Genomic DNA, 19,786 nt, shown 5'->3' with positions numbered 1-19,786 from the left:
AAAATCATTTTGGCATTTTGTTTGTTGTTAAATGTGTGTGCTGTGGTGGACAGTAGGCTAACTTTTCCATTATTTCAGTTAACTTGATGAAGAAATATGGAACTGTAATGCGGTCAAGACCTGACTGGAACTACTTTAGCTGTGAATTTACTTAAAAATAATTGCACATCTCAGAATGTCTGTTAGCAATCGAGAATTCAGATTCGAGAATTCAACAGCGCTGTGGTATAAGTAAGGAATAATCCAGGGTTATGTATATATTGCATGATTTTAATCGGTAAAGAACCTCATGCTTATACCACGGTCACTTTCCAGCATTGATAAGTTAAAGCAATCATTCATGTTTGACTGAAAGAATAAAAATAATGGTTAATTTTAGTCGTTAGATCTAGAATTCTGCCTGCTCGGTGATAAGATAGTTATAGTTAGAGATAGAGAGAGAGAGAGAGAGAGAGAGAGAGAGAGAGAGAGAGAGAGAGAGAGAGAGAGAGCGAGGGAGAGCAAGGGAGAGAAAGGGGGAGAGAGAGTGAGGGAGAGAGATGGAGTGAGAGAGGGAGGGAGAGAGAGAGAGGGGGAGAGAGAGAGAGAGAGAGAGAGAGAGAGAGAGAGAGAGAGAGAGAGAGAGAGAGAGAGAGAGGGAGGGAGGGAGAGGGAGAGAGAGAGGGAGAGAGAGAGAGACTCTGTGTGTGTGAATTACCTGCATCTGTGCCGGGTCTCTACTAATAATGAACCTGTGAGTATAATTACTGTATGTAACTGTATGTGACTACAGTTTTTTTTAGGCAGAACTTTAATTCAGAATGGTGATTAAACTGACTGGAACTACCTGTGCATTATATGGTTTGAACACACACCTTCCAGCCAATCAGAATCCTGTATTCAGACAGCCCACGGTATAAAATGAATTAAAGCGTGTATACTCTGTTTGAGGTGTGCTGCATACTTGGTGAAGTTTGCGAGGTTCTGGATGACTTTAGCGATGAGGGTGAGTGTGCGTGAGGTACGGTCGTCAGGATATTCCTGCATGAGGTTGAACAGGGATGGTGACATGATGGCTGGACAGAGAAAGCGCAGAAATAGTGAGGCACTGATTAATCTTTGGCTGATGTCCTGCTTCCCCCGAGCATGGCACTGTTGCTTCCATGAAGAAAACACCTCCTTCAGCTCACGGGGAAAGACACTAAGTGAGAGAACACACAAATTAAAGGAGAGAGAATAAGTCTGGGTAAGGGGCTTTCATAATCTCTGTAAATCCATGTACCATCTGTTCAATCCACATCAGTTTTGGATTAAAAAAAAAGGATTTTTTTTTTCTTTTTTGTTTAATGATTTTAAAATATATTTAGTTTCATATTTAAGCATTCAAATCCTGAGTGTTCTTATATTGCATTTCCCACTGGAAATAGGAAATATGATTTAAAAAATGTATTTAATGGAGGATATACAGATTTAATAATAATAATAATAATAATAATAATAATAATAATAAAAAAAAAAAACTAATTTCCTACACACACAAGTCACCAGTAGGTTTGAGGATCTGAACAGGGAAGATGCAGGGAAAATAGCTAAAAGATGCTGGAAAGATGGCATCCTTGGAGCTATGTCAAAATGTTTGATGATGGAATTACATACACTGATATGTTTGCTAATCTGGCTCCGTGTAAAGTCAGTGTAGAGACATGTTCGGCCATGAACGTACGCAGGTTTTGCCAAGACCACAACTTGAGAAGGAAAGTGGATGACAACCTCCGAGAAATAGCAATGGCCAAATCAATCATCATAGTAACCACAATGATAACATGGGCTCAACAAATGTACCTAATTTACTGGCCAGGTCACTGCCATTTCTGTGACGTAGTCATCAACTTGTCCTTTCTTCCAGGTCAAAACTGATGAATGGTCAACCTGTGTGTCTACAATTCAGTATATAGACTAAAATTCTACAACCCATACAGACTGGATTGTTGGGTTGAGTTTACCAGTAGGAGTTGATGATCTTGCAGAAGGCTAGCTCACAGCACATTTTTAAGTTGCTTTGGTGTTCAGGCAGCTCACTGCTGGGGCACTTTGATGGATCCACCTCACAGTTCTCGTCCGACTCATACAGAGCTTTGATGAACTCTCCTTAAAAGAAGGGAAAAGGAATGGGTTATGTCTCGACAGGTGCTGGTTATTTTCAACAGACACACATCTACTGAACAATCAGACATTTATTTTAGGTAAATCAGTGGTCAACCAACATCGACGTTTTGGTTTGATGACAAACGTTGCCGATCACAGGATGCCTCATATAGAACAGTTTTAAATACAGAGATAATTGACAGGATTTTCATGTCCCTGTGTGAATGGTAATCTATATAAACTATATGATAGCTGCAGTGAGATGTGAGCTCAGTGTTCACCCAAGAACATAAAGCTAAACACCTTTTCTAGCTTTTAATGATTAAATTAGACCAGAGGTTCTCAACCTTTTGTAACTAAAGCCCCCTTAGCCTCCTTAGGGAGGCACAAAAAGGTACTAGATTTGTCGCTGTTGCAAAAAAAAGTCGCTAAAGGGGCCTGAAAGGTCTCTAAGTTGGCAACACTGGTCTGCACTGACAGCTAGTTGAAAGGCAGCTAAGCTCCGCCTCTTCCCCAACAAAAAGAAAATACAGAAGGAGATAGAACGCAGAGTTTTTCCCATTTATGCACAATATGTTTGAAAAGCAATAAAATACACAGAGTACCCAAATGATGCCCTGTCTGTGTTTTTTTTCTTGAAAACAATTTGCGCCCCCCTGGTTGAGAACCCCTGAATTAGACCACAGCTTAAGGAAACCCAGGCAGATGTCACTATTCTGAATGACATTTTGCTTAATATTACCCATATTCAAACCTTTACTTTAATTATCTTCTGTGAAAGATTTTCTATGTAAACCACAGGCAATCTGATGGTTTTCTACATGTTAAATAAATCAGTAGCAGTAGCATTCACCTACAGTGCATCACGCAGTCTGATTTTACCACTCCAAACCACCGGGGTACAACTTCTTATAACTTCTTGTGTGCAGATGCACACATTTGCGTTACTTCTTCGCACTTTCACATACACGTTGGGCATTTCTCAGATTATCTGCTTGGTCCTACGGTTGGAGCTACAAGTGAGCCTGTTCTCCAAAGATACCGTTAATCTTCAATCGGTTACAAGCTGTTGGATTAATGTATGTTCCACTTACATAACAATTACAGCTAGCTATGGCATCACTAGGAATGCTGAGCCCTCAGGGTAGTACTGTGGCATGGCAGAAGGCCACAAATGTAGTGGAGTGGATTGCTGTAATTCCATGCTCTTATCGCTGAGTCACTAAGTTAGTTAGTGATCCTCACTAACTTGCATATAAACTCAGCAAAAAAAAGAAACATCCCTTTTTCAGGAGAATTTATTTTAAAGATAATTTTGTAAAATCCAAATAAGATAATTTACAGATCTTTATTGGAAAGGGTTCAAATTATGTGTTTTTATGCTTGTTCAATGAACCATAAACAATTATTGCACCTGTGGAATAGACCTTAAGACACGAACAGTTTACAGGCGGTTGGTGATTAAGGTGACAGTTACAATAAGCTAGGACACTAAAGAGACCTTTCTACTGACTCTAAAAAACACCAGAAGAACCATGCCTAGGGTGCCTGCTCACCTGCGTGAACATGCCATAGGCCTGCTGCAGGGAGGCATGAGGACTGCAGATATGGCCAGAGCAATAAACTGTAATGTCTGTAATGTAAGACGCCTGAGACAGTGCTACAGGGAGACAGGAAGGACAGCTGATCGTCCTCGCAGTGGAAAATTACAGTGCATGCAGTAAGTATTCACAGCGCTTCACTTTTCCCACATTTTGTTATTTTACAGCCTTATTCCAAAATGGATTAAATTAAGTATTTTCCTCAAAATTCTACAAACAATACCCCATGATGACATGAAAGAAGTTTGTTTGAAATCTTTGCAAATTTATTAAAAATAAAAAACAAAAAAAAGCACATGTACATAAGTATTCACAGCCTTTGCCATGACACTCAAAATTGAGCTCAGGTGCGTCCTGTTTCCACTGATCATCCTTGAGATGTTTCTACAACTTGACTGGAGTCCACCTGTGGTAAATTCAGTTGATTGGACATGATTTGGAAAAACACACACCTGTCTATATAAGGTCCCACAGTTAACAATGCATGTCAGAGCACAAACCAAGCCATGAAGTCCAAGGAATTGTCTGGAGACCTCCGAGACAGGATTGTATCGAGGCACAGATCTGGGGAAGGGTACAGAAACATTTCTGCAGCATTGAAGGCAATGAGCACAGTGGCCTCCATCATCCGTAAATGGAAGAAGTCTGGAACCAGCAGGACTCTTCCTAGAGCTGGCCGCCCGGCCAAACTGAGCGATCGGGGGAGAAGGGCCTTAGTCAGGGAGGTGACCAAAAACCCGATGGTCACTCTGACAGAGCTCCAGCGTGTCTCTGTGGAGAGAGGAGAACCTTCCAGAAGAACAGCCATCTCTGCAGAACTCCATCAATCAGGCCTGTACGGTAGAGTGGCCAGACGGAAGTCACTCCTCAGTTAAAGGCACATGACAGCCTGCCTGGAGTTTGCCAAAAGGCACCTGAAGGACTCTCAGACCAAAGATTGAACAAAGATTGAACTCTTTGGCCTAAATGGCAAGCGTCATGTCTGGTGGAAACCAGGCACCACTCATCACCTGGCCAATACCATCCCTACAGTGAAGCGTGGTGGTGGCAGCATCATGCTGTGGGGATGTTTTTCAGCGGCAGGAACTGGGAGACTAGTCAGGATCGAGGGAAAGATGAATGCAGCAATGTACAGAGACATCCTTGATGAAAACCTGCTCCAGAGCGCTCTGGACCTCAGACTGGGGCGAAGGTTCATCTTACAACAGGACAACGACCCTAAGCACACAGCCAAGATAACAAAAGAAGTGTCTACAGGACGACTCTGTGAATGTCCTTGAGTGGCCCAGCCAGAGCCCAGACTTGAACCCGATTGAACATCTCTGGAGAGATCTGAAAATGGCAGTGCACCGACGCTCCCCATCCGACCTGATGGAGCTTGAGAGGTCCTGCAAAGAAGAATGGGAGAAACTGCCCAAAAATAGGTGTGCCAAGCTTGTAGCATCGTACTCAAAAAGACTTGAGGCTGTAATTGGTGCCAAAGCTGCTTCAACAAAGTATTGAGCAAAGGCTGTGAATACTTATGTACATGTGATTTTTTTTTTAAATAAATTTGCAAAGATTTCAGACAAACTTCTTTCACGTTGTCATTATGGGGTATTGTTTGTAGAATGTTGAGGAAAATAATGAATTTAATCCATTTTGGAATAAGGCTGCAACATAACAAAATGTGGGAAAAGTGAAGCGCTGTGAATACTTTCCAGATGCAGTGTAAATGTAAACATGTGTCCCCCCCAGACGTGATTGAGAACTTGAAAATGCCTGGAGGAACATCTCACAGCAAGAACTGACAAATCTGGTGCAGTCCATGAGGATGAGATGCATGGTGTTGCAGTTATTTATAATGATAATCTAGGCATCACAGGAAAACCTAGTGATACATTCAACTCTTACGAAGTTCTTTATACTAGTATAACACAAGTAGCCACAAAAAATATCTACTGAGTCGATTCCGCTAATTATTATTTACAGACCCCCAGGGCCATATTCTGAATTCCTTGGTGAACTTGCAGATTTCATCTCAAACCTTGTTGTTTCTCTAGACAAAGCATTAATTATTGGCGACTTTAATATTCATTGTGATAACCCAGAAGACCCACTGAGAACAGCGATTGTGTCTATTCTAGATTCAGTTCGGGTTAATCAGAATGTAATTAAAAATCTAAATCGTTTTTTAAAAAAAGTGTCATTAAAGAAATTGAGTGAGTGATCCCAAGGGGAGATTTGAGCATACAGTAGCGAAGAAACACGGGACGTTACTGTGGAAGTGGGGGTGTGGTCAGGGGTCGGCTGTGGACAGAGAGGAGTCTGGTCGAATTGCTGGCTGGAAGTTGTTGCTTGTATGCTAACCGTTTCTGTGGTAACATTGCAGTCTGGGTTGGCTGCCTGGAGTAATCGGGAGCAATAGGATTTTGTTGACAAGCTCACACATATTACTTGTGCTTTTCTCCTTCATGTGCGATTCCACGGCCTTAACACCTACAGAGCCAAGTTTAAAGCATTTCTTAAAAGTGCTACAGCAAGCTTCAAAATCATTTCCCGGTACTGGTTTTAGCCAGACTGAGAATTGATTATTTTCAAGCCACTAGCTGTTAGGCTTACATTTCCCCATTACTTCACGTCCACCTCGGTGCACGAAACTACCATCCCCATGTTTGGGGATACCATGGGGATGGTACCATGGGGATGGTAGTTTCGTGCTTTGGGCCCGTTTTGCTGCATCTGGGCCTGGATTTGTTGAATTGGGTTCTCTTTATCTACTTTTAGGACTCTAGGACTTTTAGGACAACCCAAGCTGTGATTTTTGCAGTAAATTGAGCGTGGTGTATGGGGTTAGAATCACAACAGGGTTTTGCTGTGGATTTGGTAGCAAAACATTGGTGAAAACATATATTCCCTTAAAATAAAGAACTTATGACCTATAATGTTGCTTGTTTTATTTTAGAATTTGTTACAATGATTCTGCTAGATGGTTAGAACCAGTCAGTGTGCGCAATGTGGCTCTTAGCTGATTGGTCTGAGTGGATGGTGGGTGGAGTCCACCTATTTGTGGAATTGTATGCACGTCTTGATGCTAGAAATGTTTCAAAATCCACAAATGCACAGGAAGTGATCCACAAATGAATGCCAGGGAGGACTCATGTGTAGGCTGAACAATGTTAGGAGTTAAAAGTCTCTATTATATGCAACTCCTCCCTAAGAACGTGATCTAGATATTTAGGGTTGGCTAGGTAGTTTCTTGATGTAGAGTTTAGGAGAGCTAGTTTTGGTAAAGTAAATTAGGCATGTTGGCTGACTGTTAAATTAGTAGCCCACCAACTTCTATCCTGCTTAGCGTGATGAAATGGGCACTGCAAAGCTGAGCTCCTTGGACCAAAATGATCCCTCCTAATCGGTGTATGATTCGACAATATGCACGACGGGACATTTTAGACAGCAAATTCTTGCTGACTGAGTGATGCATCTCATGCAGAGGTCCGGACTGAGCACAGTAGTGTTAACATCATGTTTAAATGCTGACAGTAAACAATACAATACCATGCAACAGAATACAACACACCACAAATAATATATTAAATTCTACTTCTCTACAATTAGGACTATTCATTCAGCAATATATTAATAGTATTGACTCCTGGTAGATGTTTATTTATTTGGTTTGCATGCCATCTTGTTTACAAATCATCGTATTAGTCTTTTTTTTTTTTTTTGTTTACTTTTAAAATGGCCTCTTTTGTTACATCACATTGCATCTGATTCTTCAGGCTGTACTTTCTATCACCTGTATAAAAGTGGTGAAATAGACACTAGACACATCTCAGACACCACTACTCAAGAAAAACCTCTCAACCTTAAAAGCGTCAACATTAAAACCTGAACTACTATCGGGTTCGGTTAGACTAGAGACACCCAGGCTTGATTACTGCCAGCCCTGTCGAGTCTAAAGATCACTTAAATAGAACTTTCCAGCAATATAAAGTAGATAAAAAAGTTCTCAACAAGCAGCACACTATGCTGCCGTCAAAAGGAATTATGGAGGTTTTTGAAATATATCAGTCTGGAATGGGTTACAAAGCCATGTCTAAGAGCCTGGGACTCCAGCAAACCACACTGAGAACCATTATCTCCAAAGGGCATACTCAACTTCCTCCATCGATCACTCATCCAGGAAGACCCAGGCGATTATCTAAGAAACTGCAGGACTCACTTGACTCAGATAACGACAGAATTCATGATTCCACCAATAGAAACAGGGCAATGGTACAGTATCAATGAGAAAGTTGCAACCAAGAGAAACACTGGAGACTCTACCACCAACATGCCAAATTAGATTCGCCAAACACACATCCTGATGACCCCCATGCCTTTTGGGATTATTTTCTGTGGACTGAGGGGTCAAAACTTGGCCTTTTTGGAAGACATGAGTAAATACATTGTTTTCTGTTTCCTCATGTTCTTCTCATCTTATATTACATTTTTTAATTACATTTGGCCAATGGCATCCATGGGCATGTCTCTGCCACAAGTCTAGTCTTTCTTGTTATGAATTTATGTGCTAGAAATACCCTTAAAATACTTTAGATTTGAAGAAAAACTGTTTCAGACATTTGACCTTGACCCTGTTTGGATAAGTATGTAAATACAATCAGTTTATCTGCTGGTCACAATGATAAATAATAACTTCATATGAATCCTATAATCATTCAACTACTCGTTCTGGAGATATCACACTAATGATAATCTCAGACGGATGGACGGACAACCCAAAAACATAATGCCAAACTGTAATAAATCTTCTAACAGCATTCATAATCAGTAAATCGAAATCATGATCTGTCATTTTAATGTCATTCATAGAAAGGATTTAATTACAATCCCAATACTGCCATCTTATGTGTCTTTAGCCTAACTGCACTCTACATACATCGCTCAAAGAGTAGTTACTGAGAATCTGTTTAGAAGGAAAATTTGCTCAGTTTATTTGAGCTACACAGGAGCATGTGTGTTAAGACTAAAAGTCTTACAGTGACATTAACCTCTGGCAGCTTTTCACTAAACATTGGCAGCATTTGTACTTTGTACAGGGTTGACACAATATATAAATAAATTTAAACAGGAAATACAAATATTAATATGCGCACATGTTCCTTACCTAGGGCATCATGCAAATACTTCTGACCCACAAGTTTGAGATACTCTTCTATGGCTTTGGTGGCCAGTGTGTTCTCCCGGAAGATCAGCACGTCATGATCTGCACACCGATCCACCTCAGACATGACCAGGTCTGTAAGAAAGTCCTGAGGAAAAGTGATTATAAATTGAAGACAAACACACTAGATAAAAGGAATGGTCACATGACTAACCTTGTTAGAAAGAAAAAGTATTGACAATGAAGGCCATTCACCTTTGCCCGGCCGGTGCTCTGCAGTATGTGCACGAGCGCGCTGGCCATCTCCTCCTTATTCTTCACACTGATTACAGGCTCAAGCACTGAACACAGCATAGTGTAGTTGTTGGTGATGAACTCTGCAAATTCCTTGTACAGCTCCATGGGAAGGATTGCGACACTCTGAAAGCGGCACTTGATACGGATGGAGGGGCCTCCGCCTTTCGCCTTGCTGCTGGTGGGTGTGCTCACTGGGTACCACTTCTCCACAAACTGGCGCCCACTCACGGCCTGCACCGGGATGTTCACCAGTCCAACGTAGTTGCTCTTGTCTTTTTTCTTTTTCTTGTCGGCGTCGCGGTACACGTGCACGGTGATGCTACTGATGGCAGGCAGACCACCGAACTCAAAGTGCTCACCCCAGAACAGGCAATCTGAGCGCACCTTGCTGGTGGTGCGTGCGTACAGTACATCATCAAGGCACAGCTCGCAAAAGTATCTCTTCTTGGGTGGCAAGTCTTTGGCCTCAATGATCCACAGGCGCAGCACATTCTCTGCACGCCGGCAGTTGTCCTAAAGATGATTGATGCACGATTTATCTTTCAGGAAGCTTTTAAAACTCAAGATAGCTTGACCTGCTTCTGTTTTGCCAACATCAGGAGAAACTAGCACACCATTCTTTTGACTTTAACAGTAAGCGACAGAAACCCATGGCGCAGAATGCAGAGATAAGAACTATACCGAGTTTTATCAGCTAAAAACAAACTGGAATTAAAAAGGAAAGAAGATAGGACCTTATTTGGTTGCACAGTCCTCCTGATGTTCTCCATCCATTTGTCTCTCTCAGAAGCTGAGGAGCAGCTGAAGCACTTACTGCCCCCTGAATATGTCACCTACAGAAAGGAGGACAAAAAAAGAGACTTCATAGTCAAAAATGAACCATTAAGATAAGAATCAAGTGTAATCCATATGTCTGAAATGAGTCATGCCACATGACGTGGACTAGAGATAACCAACATCACTGTAACGTACTGTTAGAATCACTGAAACAAAATACGAGGATATTATCGTAAATTAGACTTTCATATGTTTCATAGCTTATATGAATCCCAATAATATAAAAACGTGAATAGTACACATGATAATATATAATATAATATTATATATGATAATATAGAAATAATGTCAGGAAATCCCTCAGACTGTACCTCGAAACAGAACTCCTGTCCCAGCACGCTGCTGTGGAGCGGTTTAATGTACACATCCTCCTCCATGCTGAGGTCTAGTGCCTCCACAGCACTGCTCGGACTGAGCAAAGACTCGTGTGAACAGGACTCTTTCAGCTTGGGCAGGCCTCGCGACCTATAGTCATAACAAACGTCTTCAGCTAATTTGTTTAAAGTCAACCATATTCAAACATCAGTGAACAGGCTGGAACAATTAACTGAATCCTTTCACCCAACTCTCATATCTTATCCTGCTTCCTGTCCCTGTAAACAGTCACGAGACGGGGTGAAAAGGAAAACATGGTTAATTACACAATCAGCTGGGCGCAATTTTATCCAAAGGGTTTAGCTTTTTCTTCAGCTACTAAACAATAAATAAGAATACTTGACGGGAGCAAACTCTGTAGACTGTAAGAGGAAGTAGTTAGTCCTCAGAGACGAACACAAATGTTCCCGACATACCTAATCTTTAAACGTTCTCAAATGCTCAAGCATTCTCCTTATTTCGTCAAACATTAGTCACCCAGCTGGAAATTCAGTAATACAGATGGACCTTGCTGTTTTCCAGGAAGAGAAAGCTAATACCTACGAAAAGCAACTAAAGATCCACTTGAGGGAGTCTCCCCAGAGCATATCAGTGGCTCATATCATCTGCGGAATCCACAATCTTCTCTACGAAAATAAATGCCTTTCAGCTGGCCGCTCCATATCGGTTGGAACCTGCAGCGCGATTAAGGTGCGGCAGTAGGTGACTAGGCTTCAGCATTCGGCTGATAAACAAGGGAAACACTTCTGAAGCCCAGGAGAGTGTCACTATGGGGATGTGCCTAAGAGGAGTGGTGGCCAAGGAGCCTGGAATGAGTTGTATGCACAAACATCTCAAACAATACTGTCACGCACACACACACACTTATACCTGCACCGGTGCCAGCTGCTGTTGTGCACATTCAAACCTCACCATTTATTAAAGAAGTGCCTCCACCTCAAACAAAACATGCCATACAATAGTAACATCAGCGACTGTCAAAAGGAATGACCCATTAGTGATCTCAGCGCTAAGCAACATGATGTTCATGAATACACGGAGGTGTGAGAGATTCCGTCTGCTTCACCTAGACTCTTTAAAAAAAATCCCTCGGCCTGAATCACCACTCTGGTATTTCCTGCAATAAAGACTTGAATGAACTTTATGATGTTTGTAAACAAAGTGCCCAGAGATTTCCTGCGTCATTAGTTATCGGTTGCCTCATTTTCTACGGCTGTAACAAATCTAAACAGCTCAATAGATGTCCTCACGACAGCGTATTTCCACAGAACTGCACACAGAGCTGTTTCATATTGTTTATGAATACAATCAGAATGAAGTGGCCTTTTATGGGTTCAGGAAAGATAATCTCACGAAGAGAGCTAAATTATAGATTCATCAGCATAACGTCAGCAGTATTCCTACACTGCTCACCCAATTTGGATGTAAATACAAATTAAAGCTGAAAGTCTGCATTTCATCATATTTATGATTTAATTTCCACTCCAATATGCTGGGGCAGACCGCTAAAATACCACCACAAATGTCCAAATATTTATGGACACGGCTGTAACACCAAGTTTAGGTATATAAGAATGGGGTCTTGTTCTGTTTCTTTTGAAGTCTCTAAATAAAAATGAATTATTTTGATTGTCAGAATTATTTAAATCTAAAAAAAAAAAAATCTTTTCAGTATAAATTAGGACTAGTATTTCATTTTCATTTCAAGCAATCACTCTAAATATGTTAAACTGAGTATATCTCTGGTTTATTTGAAATCCACCTGTGTCTAATTGTACGGCTGTAAAAAAACAACAACAACAACAAAAAAACAAACAAACAAAAAAACACTGACAGCTAAAACAGCAGATCAAATTAGTCTTGCTGTCATGAGGAAAAAAGAAGGGGAAAAGCTGGGGAACGTTATAAAGAGATCAGCAAAGCTTCGAACCATCCGAGGAGCACTGTGAAATCCACTATTACAAAGTGGAAATACCCACACCAGCGAGATCAGGCAATTCTTCCAAACTGAGCACCCAGGCAAGAAGGGAAATTGGGAGAGAAGAGTCCAAGAGGCCAGCTGCGCCACTGAAGGAGCTACAGGGCTCACTGGATGAAATAGGAGAACCTCTGCAGACATAATGAATATCACCAGCTCTGTACAGATCTGGCCTCTGTGAGAGAGTGGCCAGGAAGAAACCACTTCTGAGAAAGGCTAACACAAAGCATGCTGGGAGTTTGCTAGAAGGCACGTGACAAAATCTGAGATCTTTTGGACAGAGGTTTCGAGTCATTTGGTCTAAGAGCAAAGCGTTATATTTGGAGGCAGACCAAATACAGCCAGCACTCAGGTAACACTATTCCTCCTACCATCAAGCATGCTGGTGGTAGCATCACGCGCTGGGTTGCTTTTTAGCAGAAGGAACTGGAAATCGTGTCGTCATCAAAGGGCAACACAGAGGGAGCCAAACACAAGCAAATTCTTCAGAGGCACCTGTTCCCGTAAGCCAGAAATCTGTGTCCCGGGTCAAAATTACATCTCAACAGGACAATGAGCCAAATCACAGAACAAAAACAAAGGAAGGGCGTGAAGAAAAGGCGGCGTTTGTTTTTGAATTGTTGAGTCAAATCCCAGACTGAAATCCAATTGAAAATCTGTGTCATGAACTGAAAACTGCTGTCCACCAACGATCTCCATCCAATCTGGAGCTGGAGAAATGTTGCATTAAGGAATGGAAGAAAATGTCAAAATCAAAATATGCAAAGCTGAGCGAAATATGAGAACTCTGTATTCAAAGATACACAATATGCCCAAAAGTATGTGGACGACTTACTGTCATACCCATATGTATTTGTTGAACATCCCATTCCAAATTTGGTCTGCCCTTTGCTGCTATAGATTGATAGATATGGAGAGTGGCTGTGGTGATTTGTGCTCATTCAGCCACAAGAGCATTAGTGAGGTCTGGGTGAGGAGGCCTCGGCGTTCCAATTCATCCCGAAGGTGTTCAGTGGGGTGAACATCAGAGCTCTTTGCAGGCCACTTAAGTTCTTCAACACCAACCTTGGCAAACCATGTCTTCATGCTAGAACATGTTTGGGCCACGTAGTTTGGGGTAGTCCATATGAATGCCCAAGGTTTTGGAATGGAATGTCCAACAAGCTCATACAGGCATGATGGTCAAGTGTCCACACTTTTGGACATACGCTGTATATAGTTCATGGAAAATGATGACTAAAGGGGCATTAAATGAAATTGGATTTTGTCCAAATAGTACAGAATGACTATAATTATTTACACATAATAATCTGCCTAATCTATGACAGTTAGTAATATCATGACTAGGCCCATCACAGAAACCATAATAGCGTAAAATTGATGGTTATTACACTTATTTAATATTAATTCTGGGTTAATATCATGGGTTCTTGAGACCTTTGTGTTCCCCATGAGCAGCAAGGCACGCATACCAACTTTCAGACGTTTTGGCCTGACAGAGTAGAAATGCCATTGTTTTGAACGTGTCACCTTTGAGTCATGGCCTGTATCGCTCCTATACTCTGTTCATGCCCATGCTTTCTGAGAAGTGTAAGTCTGGACTCTAGTTTAGATGGTGGCACAGTAGAACAAAATTGACAAAATTGACCAATCTTCATGGTTCTGGAGAAGAAGACTTACTATTTCTGTTAGCATTAGCTGTGGCCAATCAGACATAGAATGTCTGCTTATAGACGGTCTCTTGCCAGAAAGCCATGGATACGTGTGCGTGTAAAGGGCCTGAGGAGTCGGTGAGAATTTTGGCGTGCACGCGGATTGCGCAGGAACGGAGACATCCAGTGGCAGAGTGCACTAGCATTTAGCCGAGCATGCGTATTTCAGATATTCACGATAAATCTATTTTTCTTACATTCACCCATTTCTCAGATTTGTTACTCAACATTGTCAAGAATCTCCATATGAACTGGTGATTGAATCGGAGTGTCCGTTTTATGACTAGCAGATGTGTAAAGCATTATTTTACTTCTGTTTTATTCCTCCATCAGGAGGAAACCTATTGTTATTTTGTAACTGTTAGTCTTCTTTTTCTCCTCCTCTTATTATTATTATTCTCCTTATCTCCCTAAAATGCCCAATAACTCAAGACCAGAATGGTAAAAAGTTTTGAAATTTGGTACATTGATACTACAGGCCACGAGTAACTCACACTACGTGAGCATATAGGTGGCACTACAAGCCACGGCCAAAGTCTACGTGATTTTCCCTCTGCCCCATAAGTCCAAAATGTCTGAAAAATGGTATACATGCCTTATTTCTCATGGGGAACAAAAAAGCCATTGGGACCCATAAAGTCTGCCATGATTTAAATTTTCCACGACAGATGACAGCTTAAACTGATGCAGATGATCAGTGTGGCAGTAAAGAACTGGAGTGACAAGACTCATGCACAAAAACTACAAAAGTCAAGTTTTCAAGATCAACTCTTTGTAATAGTCTTCTGGAGTAGTTTTCCAGTTACAGTATCTCCAGGATCATCCAGTCTGAAGAATTACAAAAGACCGTACTGTTCTGCATACCAACCAACCAAACCAATAAATCACACCGGTTTTCATGCACGGACTCAAAATACAACTTTCGCAACAGGTGAAAGGTCTGCAATTAAATTCCCTTCGCTAACAGAGTATAATGTAATAAACGAATTTTAAAAGACCGGTCCCTTTTCAGGTCTAATGTCAGAAACCGCTTTGACATGGCTGTTTTAAAGTAGGTTTTGCTTAAATGCAGAGTGTGACATAGAACCGGAGTGATCATAAACAAATCGTCACTTTGAACAGTGGACAAAGAAAACGTCGCACCTGTCGTTCTCAGGAGCCCGCAGTGATGGTAGCCTGAAGCTTGGGTTCCGCTCCAGTTTGGTCTGGCTCTTTGTCCTCTTGATTGACCCTTTCAGTCGCTTACTGAAAAACCCCTGAGAGAGAGAGAGAGAGAGAGAGAGAGAGAGAGAGAGAGAGAGAGAGAGAGAGAGAGAGAGAGAGAGAGGGAGGTAAAAGGTGACAAGTCTGCTATTGTAGTATACCATCAATGTCTACTTTCAGTAGGTAAACTATTGGCTCTGAGTACGTGTCCACTTTGCTGTGTACAGGGACAGAAAAAAGTGTTTCAGCCTTTCATTTACAAACAAATAATGCATAAACAGTGCTGAGAAAAGGTTCCTATTACCGACACACATAAGACCTTTCAACAGACTAGAACAAGACTAGCCTAATCCAGGCTAATAAAACTGGCAACCTGGTCTTTCGGTGCACCTTAACTTGCAAATCACCCAAGAATGTGAGACTTGCTCAACGCCTCATGGAAAAAAACTAAAAAAATTAATCAGTAACAGAGTATGATCGTTCAAACAGCAATGTGCAGGTCTGACAAATGAGGACGTGTGTCAGTGTTCCTCATGACGTGTGGGTTAAAACTTCACATACCTTGAGGATTATTTGGGGATGTGGGGACAGAGCAAGCTCAGTCTGTCTGAACAACTGAAGAACAATGTTCAACCTTGTCATCTGTCTAAACTTCACATCATGATCACTGTGATCATAACTTAAAAAAAAAAAAAAAAAAGCCCCAAAAAACCGCCCACTGAGATCTGAAGCAATATCTGGCACACTTCCTGATGATTAAACCAAACATGCCAGCCAAAAAGTGACGTGCTTGAAGAACGACAGACCACTAAGTGAATTTGCAGAATGAGAATCACCGCAAAACTGCTGAAACGGTGATCATCAAACTGCACTTATAAGGCTGGTTTATATTCTTCGATTTCATGCTGATTCAAGATGGCGCTGTGCTAGTGGCAGCTGATTACAGCAGCTCCTGTCTCCAGAGACATTGTATCTTACTTACATTACCTATATGAGGTTTTTGGAAGTGGAGTGGTATGACACTCCGCTCTATACGTGTCGCTCAGTCGCTCACAGCACTTTAAAACGTCCCGCTCCGACATGAAATTTCTCTGTAGTTGACTTGTTTGTAATACATTGCTTGAATAAATGCCTCAATTAAAGCAGTAAAACATCATAATGAAGATATTTGTGGGTGACATTCTGTTACAGGCTGTGCCTTTTATTAATTGAGCTAGCGTTGGGCAGAATTGAGAGCTGTCAGCCAATAAGAAACGAGTATTTCAACGTGTTTTCCTGTAAACCCTGCCTGATTGGTCACTGAAGATAAAATGCAACAGTTCGTTCACAAAACTACAACACTGCCATCTTCTTTTACTGACGTTTAGTTACGTAGTGACAATGCATTATTTTTTATGGATGCACAAAAAAGCACCAATAATTAAACTACAGTCCTAAATTAATAATAAAATCTCACTTTACGGTTTCCGTTACTCACTGCCTTTAGGCATATTGTTTTACTCATGTTTAACATTGTACTTAGATATTACAGATATTACTAATGCTACAGTGCTCACCACATCTACATTGTGAGTGTGGAGCAATGCAGCTTCGTTACTAATAGATTGCTCCTGTATAGTAAACAACGGAAGTTACACTGCAAGTGCGCAGATACAGCATACAATGGACAATAAACTTGAATTAAACTAAACCTTTCAAGCAACTCGCACCAATTTCTCCAAGCCCTTGCAGCCTGTGGAGCATTTTGGATATCAACACAAGTTTGTGCTCGTGCATCACTGTTGTGTTTCCATGCTACACAAGCTCCGCTTTGTAAAGTTTCCCGACGTTTAATATAAAACCTTGAATTAGAGGAACTGGAGGTCGCACGCTGTTTTCCGCCGTCACTTGAAGATTACACTGCTCTGACGGTATTTGTCTGATAGTGACTGAGGTCATATTGGGAATAAAAGGTAACGCTGATATAAACAGTAAGCTGGAGAAATTCACTGTCGGTGACTCTGGGTATTCTGCTAAAGCTAACGTCACTACGTGCATTTGACATCGCCTTCGACTGGGAAACGGCTTATACGTCCGGTTAGCGCTCGTGTTCCATTTGAGATGATACTACCCTTCTGAAATGCATACATTAGACGGTAGAGTATGTAGTGCATAGTGCAAGTGTAAAGTACATCATTTGGGGAAAAAACTTCGGTCTGTACTCTCCGATGTGTGCGATCTCTCCGATCAGCTGCACCAAAGATCTGACATGCACTCCGGAATGCGGTTCAACATTCCTGAAGAACTGCTGTGTCTGTACAGATGATACGGAGCTGGAAACAAACAAAGGCAAAGAGACGGCGCTACAAGCCCTTCATTCCCATCATCATGGGAAATGTTACTGGCAATAAGATGGACGAGCTCAACATACTGAGCGGGACCCAGAGGGAGTATCGGGAATGCAGTGTGCTTAGTTTCACTGAGACTCGAATGCTTCTATTTGTTTTCAGACAGTAAGCGCGGACAGAGACGCTGAACTGAGTGCCAAGAGGAAAGGTGGAGGGGTCGCACTGTTTGTAAACAACAGATGGTGTAACCGGGGACATGTTACTGTTGGTTCACCTCCATATTATCTGCCAAGGGAACTCCCGGTTGCCGTTGTGGTTATTGTTTACATCCCACTTGCAGATGACGCAGAAGCGGTGTTTGACGTCATACACTCGGCTATTGCGACATGAGTGTACGGAGTGACTCCAAACTTGCCAGCTAAACTCTTTCATTGTCATTTCTGGGGATTTTAAATCATGTGTCACTGTCCACTACATTAAAATATCAGCAGTGTGTCAACTGTGTTACCAGAAATGACAGAACACTGGATCTCCTGTACGCGAGTGTGAAGGGGCATACACTTCCTCTGCTCTGCCCCCACCGGGAGCCAGCACACCGACCACATCCTGGTTCTACCGACACCCACATACCGCTCTGTTGTCTTAAGGCAGTCTGTTACAAAGAAGACCATAAGAAGATGGTCACAAGAGGCAGAGGAGGATCTGCTCTGAGACCACGGTCTGGGAAGTGGTACGTGACCCGGCGGGGGAAGACATCAACAATATGACAGAGTGCATAACGGACTACATCGATTTCTGCACGAACACTATAGTTCCAGTGAGGTGTTTTCCTAATAACAAACCCTGGATCCTCAAGGACCTTAAGGAACTACCAAAAAAACAAAACAAACAGGCTTTCACGAAGAAGGACAAGGAACAGATGAGCAGGGTGCAGAAGGTGAGACTGAGGGAGAACTTAAACGCCTACGGAAGGAAGCCGGAGGGTAGGCTTCATCAGAACAATGCAAAGGAGGTGTGGGCTGGCAGGAAGCAGAGCACCAGCTTGAAAGCAAAACATCCACCTGTGGGGTGCAATCTACAAAACGCTAATGAGCTGAATTTGTTCTTCAGTAGGTTCAGCATGATGCCTTCCCCCACCATCTCCTCCACTCAACACCACTCAACCCCAACTTCCCCCAGGATCAACCACCTTTTCCCTCCTGGTCATCCACACCACAGCCTTCTCTAGAGAACTCACAACTCTACCTTCCCCAATTACCCCCATTACCTATGGCACTAATATATATATATATATATATATATATATATATATATATATATATATATATATATATAAATATACATACACACATACACATACATCCAGAACATCCTGTTCACCTGTTTTTCACTGTAAAATGTTCAGCAATTTCACACACAACAATGTTAAACACACAGAGTAGCTCTGTTAAAACTCAATGTGATTGCTGTCATGAGCTGCAATTCAAAATAAAAAAAAACTATGACCTTACGTTCAAAAGTCTTTACTAATCGAAAAAAAAAAAAAAAAAAAAATCAGAAGACTGGTCTGTCAGACAGATCGTTCTGTTAGCGTTAAACCAGTTAGCGTTAGCACTTAATACCTGTCCAGAACAGTACATGGGTATGCAATTCTGAGACAATTGTTTGTTTAGTCAGTCGCAGACGCTGCATCACACGGCTACACTTCTCCCATTATTTACAATGATAAAACACCACATACAGGCACAGCGTTAGTTTCACGCCAATCGACTGCTGGATATATATGGCAGCCATCTTGTGTATGCATACACAGGAATAAAAGCAAGTATTGTTAACTGCCTTTAAAATACAGCACACCCGCGTTCCGGAACCTTTTAATGTGGATCCGGCACCTCTAAAATACAGCACACCCGCGTTCCGGAACCTTTTAATGTGGATCCGGCACCTCTAAAATACAGCACACCCGCGTTCCGGATCCTTTCTATGTGGATCCGGCACCTCTAAAATACAGCACACCCACGTTCCGGATCCTTTCTATGTGGATCCGGCACCTCTAAAATACAGCACACCCGCGTTCCGGAACCTTTTAATGTGGATCCGGCACCTCTAAAATACAGCACACCCGCGTTCCGGATCCTTTCTATGTGGATCCGGCACCTCTAAAATACAGCACACCCGCGTTC

The 19,786-nt window shown here is 41.8% G+C and overlaps 1 protein-coding gene across 7 annotated transcripts in view; it reads right to left on the bottom strand.

Annotated features, from left to right (window-relative positions):
• rasal2 (RAS protein activator like 2) overlaps positions 1–19,786 on the bottom strand; it is an 85,426-nt gene that overhangs the window by 15,965 nt on the left and 49,675 nt on the right. For all 7 annotated transcript variants that reach the window (XM_017472150.3, XM_017472148.3, XM_017472149.3 and 4 more), the window contains 7 exons: positions 15,217–15,329; positions 10,320–10,473; positions 9,906–10,004; positions 9,130–9,684; positions 8,878–9,022; positions 1,983–2,127; positions 944–1,180 (listed from right to left, as the gene is read on the bottom strand). In XM_017472150.3, the coding sequence (XP_017327639.1) occupies positions 944–1,180; positions 1,983–2,127; positions 8,878–9,022; positions 9,130–9,684; positions 9,906–10,004; positions 10,320–10,473; positions 15,217–15,329 (1,448 nt within the window). The remainder of the gene's footprint in view (positions 1–943; positions 1,181–1,982; positions 2,128–8,877; positions 9,023–9,129; positions 9,685–9,905; positions 10,005–10,319; positions 10,474–15,216; positions 15,330–19,786) is intronic.

The sequence above is a fragment of the Ictalurus punctatus genome, chromosome 7, assembly GCF_001660625.3.
Source record: "Ictalurus punctatus breed USDA103 chromosome 7, Coco_2.0, whole genome shotgun sequence".
In the NCBI taxonomy this organism is placed as follows: Eukaryota; Metazoa; Chordata; class Actinopteri; order Siluriformes; family Ictaluridae; genus Ictalurus; species Ictalurus punctatus.
Note: the sequence above shows the minus strand (reverse complement) of the source record. Positions and strands in the feature narration are given on the sequence as shown.